Source organism: Scomber japonicus, chromosome 6 (assembly GCF_027409825.1).
Source record: "Scomber japonicus isolate fScoJap1 chromosome 6, fScoJap1.pri, whole genome shotgun sequence".
Classification (NCBI taxonomy): domain Eukaryota; kingdom Metazoa; phylum Chordata; class Actinopteri; order Scombriformes; family Scombridae; genus Scomber; species Scomber japonicus.
This window is the reverse complement of record NC_070583.1, coordinates 25,319,307-25,326,110: the sequence shown is the minus strand read 5'-3', so window position 1 is coordinate 25,326,110 and position 6,804 is coordinate 25,319,307. Positions and strand designations below refer to the sequence as shown.

Genomic DNA, 6,804 nt, shown 5'->3' with positions numbered 1-6,804 from the left:
ATGAGCATTTAGAGCAGTTATTGCTCTAGGATAAAAACTATTTTTTAACCTGCTTTTCTGTGTTTTAACTGTCCTGTAACGTCGGCCTGAGGGCAGCAGTTCAAACAGAGTGGGACCTGGGTGGGATGGGTTTTGAGGATCACATTATCCCAAATATACCTTGTCTTCACTGGTAGCCATTAAAACTCCAAAGTTATTTAGGATAATTACAGTTAATTACAGAATATTTACTGTAATGTTATGTTTATTTCCAATTCCAATCTATCTGATAACATATTAACACTTTATGAACTTGTGTGCATCCTTAGCTCTGGTTTGGAATTTGTGGCTGTTCCAATTCATCTACTGTACATTTTCCCATTTCAGACATTCTTATGTCTTTTTTTGTCTCTTTTTTGATATAATTCTTGTTTCTTTTATTGCCTTGATTTATTCTTTTGAGTATTGTGTCTTAAATTTTAAAACACAATATATTTCATTGCATACATCCATTAGTTGCAGTTATTACCATTGTTATCACAGTCATCGTCATCATAGTCATCATTATTACAGTTTTCAGGTGTTGCACAATTTTGCCAGGAGATGGCAGCATAGTCTGTTGGATAGCTGTTCATAGTCTTCACAGGAAAGGCTGGTAAATTTGTAAGGACTGTTGTAATCTATCACACAGTCATAATGTGAGAACTTATGTTTCTTTTAAGGACAAAGCCCACACATGATAAATCATTGGATTTTAGGGTGATAAACTGTAAAGATATAAAATGTTTGAATTATAAGTAATAAGAATGAATTAATACATTACTAATAATTACCAGAAAACCTGGTTTGCACAGTTTTTTTGTTTAAATGTATAATTCAATCTCCTTAATTTGAGAATTTGTGTGGAACTGTATGGGTCCAGAAATATCTTATTAGTATAGTCACCTATTCTGATAACTTGGGTTAAATTATATTACTTGCTTAGTGTATGTACAAAAAGGCCTAACTTACTCAGTGTCTTCTATCTTCCACTGAGCTCTTCGCATTAATATTTTATTCTCCTTCCCACATTATAAACAAAAGCATATGAACTTTTATGACTTTTATGTTTAATTTCTTTCTTTATTGAAGTTTGCTGAGTTCAAAAGGCAAAATCATGGTCAAATAAAAGTTACTCAGCTTGACAAATGCCTCAGGGTACCCAGCAGAGACCTTGCGGACATCATGATGCAACAGTCCTGAAGGGAGGTTTCTGAAGTAAGCAGAGAGGAGAGGTGTGGAGACAGACGAGAGACACAAACTCTAGAGGGAGTTTCTTAGCTTGTTAGCGTAGTTGTGAGTATGAAGAGCCTAAGGCGTAAGTCATGGTCAGGCCTGAGGCATCTGCACTTCATCAGAAGTGTTCCTACAAAATCAGCTCCCAGATGGCAGACCCTCTGGAGAGTTCTAAAGTGTTTCATAAAGTGACAAGCATCTCTACAAACAGACAAACAACAATTCCTTTTTAATTACATAGGGTCTAAGAGGCACAACAGCTGACTATTAAACACCCCTTTGCCTGGAAAATAACAATAACACCAAATTAAATATCACATGGCTCGGTGCCTTGCTAAATCAGGCATGCTGATTGTTTGTTTTGATCAGTTGTCAAAAGTGTAACTTTAATTCCCTCATCCAGATGCAAAGTTACCTAAAGTCATGTGACACTAATAGTAAAATAATGGAATATTATTTAACATATTAGAATATTAAAATAATTTATAACAAAATTATTATTTTACAAACACAGCCTTTATCATTTAAACAGTAAATTTTAATAGCTAGTACAATTAATCTTTGAAAAGTAAAGAGCAGAATGAAAGGCAGAAACTAAAGAAAAATCAGCCCTTTTAGTATTAAAATGGCTAATCACTATTATCAGTTACAACAATATATGCACACATCTACTTATTACATCAAAAGTATAATGGAATCTGAATAGTTACAGACCAGTTTCTTATTGTATATCTAACAAATTGCAGATAATTTTTAGGTTGAGTCTATGGAAATCCTCACATATAGTGTGTGTTCAGTTAACACAGTTAGTTTCATGACTGAACTCCAGTATACTAAAACGTTCTTACTTTCAGCCAGAAACTCTGTTCAGACTTGACATTTAACTTCTCCTTCGCCGTCATTTTTTTAGTATATTGTATGTTGTTTTGTTTTTAATGAATGATTAACACCCCCCTCCAACACTATACAAATGGTATTAGAGATACTAAGATCTAAACGTCTCCACATGTTGCAACCTAAAAAGGATGCAGGGCCCAACTGGCTGGGTTTGACTTAACAGTCTATACATGACCTGAAATTGCTTTTGATGTCTAACACTGTATTATGAAAAAAAGTGAGTTTAATTTTCTGTGAACAAAAAAGTAATGTGAATTTGTGAAAAACAACGTTTTTATGAGCACAAGCATCAATCATTTATTTTATGTTGTACAAAAGTAAGTACACCTGACATTATGCAAAAACGTACAACATACAATAATTAAATGGCATGACCCAAGCAAGACTGTCCTGTCTCACTGATTGGTTAATGGGAGGTCATTGAGTGCTGCTGTCATCCAAGATTATAAAATGTGGCATTTAAGACTGCTTTAACCTGACCCTCAGTCCTATTGAGATCAGTATAAAATGTCTCATGTGATAACAGGTTTGTTTATTGTGGGGCTACTGTGGGCATTTGGAGCAGCGGAAGAGGAAGCTCCTGTCTGTCAGATACTGGGCAGACCAGAGTTTCCTCTGTTGTCTAAAGAGGGAGATGTCACTATTGGGGGAGCATTTTCCATTCACAGCAAAGTCACTCAACCCTCTCTTTCCTTTACAGATGAGCCAACACAGCTCACATGTTCCAGGTAATTTGTTCAATGCATGCCAAACACTCTTGTGATTTCTTGTCATTTTCTCTGTCAGAGTAAATACAAGTTTGTATGTTCCTCTTTCTCAGTGTCAACCTCAGGGAGTTTCGATTTGCCCAGACCATGATCTTTGCTATTGAAGAGATCAACAACAGTGATTTTCTTCTTCCAAATGTTTCTATCGGATATCGTATTTATGACAACTGTGGCTCAACATTATCCTCAATGCGTGCAGTAATGGCACTGATGAATGGTGGTGAGGAGACTGTGAGAAAGAGATGCTCTGGTCAATCAGCTGTTCATGCCATTATCGGGGAGTCTGAATCCTCTTCAACTATTGTCCTGTCACGCACTACTGGACCATTCAACATACCAGTGGTAAGAGGGATATGAGTTGTAAATATGTTTATTATATGCAAACTCTCCTTATTCTGTCTCTCTTTCTCAGATTAGTCATTCAGCAACATGTGAGTGTTTGAGTAGCAGAAAGGAGCATCCATCTTTCTTTCGAACCATTGCTAGTGACCTTTACCAAAGTCAAGCTCTTGCCCAGCTGGTGAAGCACTTTGGCTGGACCTGGGTGGGGGCAGTCAACAGTGACAGTGACTATGGCAACAGTGGTATGGCTATTTTTCTTGCTGCAGCCCAGGAGGAAGGAGTGTGTGTGGAGTATACAGAGAAATTCCACAGAGCAGAGCCTGAAAAACTGATGAAAGTGGTAGAAGTGATCCGTAAGAGCTCAGCCCGGGTCATTGTTGGTTTTCTGGCCCATGTGGAGATGAACAATCTTCTAGAGCAGCTGAGTCTGCACAACATCACAGGCCGGCAGTTCATTGGTGTGGAGGCCTGGATCACTGCTGACAGCCTTGTGACTCCCACTAGCTTTAGTGTGCTTGGAGGTTCTCTGGGATTTGCTGTGCAAAAGGCCAATATCAGCGGCCTTGATGATTTTTTAATCAAACATTTCTGGGAGAAAGTGTTTAAGTGCAAGGAGGCAAACAGGGGCAATGTGACATACACAGCAGCTTGCAAAGAAAATCAGGATCTAATTAAATTTAAAGATTATGTTGATGATGTACAAGAGCTGAGGTACTCCACTAACATATACAAAGCCATCTATGCTGTGGCCCATTCTCTGCACAGCATCTTTAAGTGTTCAGATAGCCAGGGGTGTGACAAAAATGTCAAAGTTACACCCTTGCAGGTAAATTGAGATTTAAATTGTTTATTTCTTAGTTATACAAGGAAATACAGTATACTGACATATCTTCACTGACTTTTAGGTAGTAATGTCTCTAAAGCAGGTCAATTTTACCATTAAGAATGGAGATCAAGTGTGGTTTGACAGCACTGGAGCAGCGGTGGCCCGGTATGAGGTAGTGAATTGGCAGCGTGGATCAGACAGCTCAGTTCAGTTTAAACCTGTCGGATACTATGATGCCTCTCTACCTTCTGGACAGAAGTTTGTCCTCAAGACTGAAGAGATAATGTGGCCTGGAGGAAACACAGAGGCAAATATTATGAGTTACATTAATTTACTTCAGCAACATTTAATCTTAAATGATTGTTTAAATGAATGATCATCAGTTTCTCTTTTTTATTCAAAGTTACCTGTATCAGTGTGCACGGACAGCTGTCTTCCAGGAACTCATAAAGTTCTACAGAAAGGAAAGCCTGTCTGCTGCTACGACTGTAAAACATGTGCAGAGGGAGAAATCAGCAACACCACAGGTATAGGTATCACAGACCTGAAATACAGCAAAGTGCATACAATGTTTTCTTGCCAAACTTTGTGCATAATGTTAAAGTTTGCTATTGTACAGTCTCTTATTCGTGTTTTTATGGTGTAACTGATTAATTGACAATAAAAATAACAATATTTCTGTTACAGATTCTAATGACTGCACAAAATGTCCGGAAGAGTATTGGTCCAATCAAAACAGAGATTCATGTGTACAAAAAAATGTTGAGTTTCTTTCCTTTACTGAGATTATGGGAAAAATACTTGTGTTTTTCACTTTGTTAGGGGTAGTTCTTACTTTACTTGTGGCCCTTATATTCTTTATCAATCAGGACACTCCCTTAGTGAAAGCCAACAATTCTGAGCTGAGCTTCCTGCTGCTCTTCTCCTTGACTCTGTGTTTCCTGTGTTCTCTAACCTTCATAGGCCAGCCTACTGTGTGGTCCTGCATGCTGCGTCACACAGCATTCGGGATCACCTTTGTGCTCTGTATTTCATGTATTCTTGGGAAAACTATAGTAGTGTTAATGGCCTTTAAAGCTACACTCCCTGGCAGTAATGTGATGAAATGGTTTGGGCCAGCACAACAGAGACTCAGTGTTCTGGCTTTCACTCTTATACAGGTTTTGATTTGCATACTTTGGTTAACAATCAATCCTCCCTTTCCTTTTAAAAACATGAGTCACTATAAGGAAAAGATTATTCTAGAATGTGCCTTGGGATCACCCATAGGTTTCTGGGCTGTGTTAGGCTACATAGGACTCTTAGCTATGTTATGTTTTGTGCTTGCTTTTTTGGCTCGGAAGTTGCCAGATAATTTTAATGAAGCTAAATTTATCACCCTCAGCATGCTGATATTTTGTGCAGTCTGGATCACCTTTATCCCAGCTTATGTCAGCTCTCCTGGGAAGTTCACTGTAGCTGTGGAGATATTTGCTATTCTGTCATCCAGTTATGGGATACTTTTCTGTATTTTTGTACCAAAATGTTTTGTTATTGTACTCAAACCCGAACTGAACACAAAGCAATATCTGATGAGGAAAACATGATTAAAGAAGATCTTTCACTTTTTTTCTTTTACACCAATATTGTGAAAATTGTGCTTTTTTGTTGTGGTACTTGAGTTCTCATCCTTGCAGGAACCACATTGTTTATATTCACTCAAATAAAAAAGACTTCTTGATTTTATGTCTGTTAAAAGTTTAATTTCCACAGTTCAGTAGTTAGACACAAAAGCACAGCACATTGTTGCCACACAAGCATAAAATGCACACATGTGGGTCAAAGTGCTCTGTCATCATTGAAAAGAGCTGAAGTAACATTAACCTTTCCCACACAAGTTCTGTTGTCAGAACTAACCCTAACTTCCAAGCTTTTCTAAGAAGGTTTTGAATAGATCTTTTAACTTTTGAGCCAGACAGGGACGCTTTGGTTATACTCACAGAGTTAAAAATGTCCACTATGTAATTCACCCATAGCAGCTACACTCGAGCAGATTAGAAGTTTTCAAGGCCTCACTCAATTAGCAAATCTCAGATTAATGTTGTCTAGCTCTGCTTTACTTGACTCAACTTTACTAATAATTTACTTGACAGGCCCAACTGTGTTTTAGGCAACATCAGGTGTAACCTCAGATTTACTAGGCTCAGCCATACCTTTATATCGGCCTATTGTTAGCATGTTCATAGCAGCATGCTTACATGGTAACATGCAAGTTAGCAATCATTGTGTCCTAACATGCTGGTGTTTAGCATAACATTTAACATGTTTGCCAACAGTTTGACATTTGATATACAGTATAGTGTAATTGGAATTCATTAAAATCCTTCCCCAATTATTGAGTATGATTTTTGTCTTCTTTTTTTTACGACATATTTGAAAAAAAAAATCTTCTGCCTTACAGACAGCAAAAAAAATATTGCTAAGCAAGTTATGTTATGTATTTCCCTTTATTGCATCTTCTTAGTATTTTATTTACAACTCACAGTAACAATGACATACTGGTATGAAAAATAGTAAATATCATCTTACATGAGGAACAGCATGGTGGTCTGACGTCATTACACTGTGATTTGATGAGAGGATTTCAATCATCATCATCTGCAGTTTTATAAAGCTCTGCTCAAAGGAGGCACATGTTTTGGTCAGTGGTACAGTTTTGTATGTGCCTGTTTGCACCAG

General features: G+C 37.5%; 1 protein-coding gene across 1 annotated transcript; it reads left to right on the top strand.

Moving 5' to 3' along the window:
- The first annotated feature begins 1,772 nt into the window (after window positions 1–1,772).
- LOC128360180 (extracellular calcium-sensing receptor-like) lies at window positions 1,773–5,672 on the top strand. Its single transcript, XM_053320548.1, has 7 exons — window positions 1,773–1,785; window positions 2,717–2,879; window positions 2,972–3,260; window positions 3,331–4,086; window positions 4,166–4,393; window positions 4,490–4,613; window positions 4,774–5,672. Exons 3-7 carry the CDS (start codon window positions 3,006–3,008, stop codon window positions 5,670–5,672), a joined length of 2,262 nt encoding a protein of 753 aa, XP_053176523.1. The 5' UTR covers window positions 1,773–1,785; window positions 2,717–2,879; window positions 2,972–3,005.
- The last annotated feature ends 1,132 nt before the right edge of the window (window positions 5,673–6,804 follow it).

What these genes read in the sequence shown, in the direction of transcription:
- LOC128360180 (XM_053320548.1), top strand. Translation starts at nt 3,006, where the DNA reads ATGATCTTTGCTATTGAAGAGATCAACAACAGTGATTTTCTTCTTCCA. An exon ending in TCAAAGTTACACCCTTGCAG is followed by an intron (nt 4,087 to 4,165) that starts GTAAATTGAGAT and finishes ACTGACTTTTAG; the next exon opens with GTAGTAATGTCTCTAAAGCA. An exon ending in AGAAATCAGCAACACCACAG is followed by an intron (nt 4,614 to 4,773) that starts GTATAGGTATCA and finishes TTTCTGTTACAG; the next exon opens with ATTCTAATGACTGCACAAAA.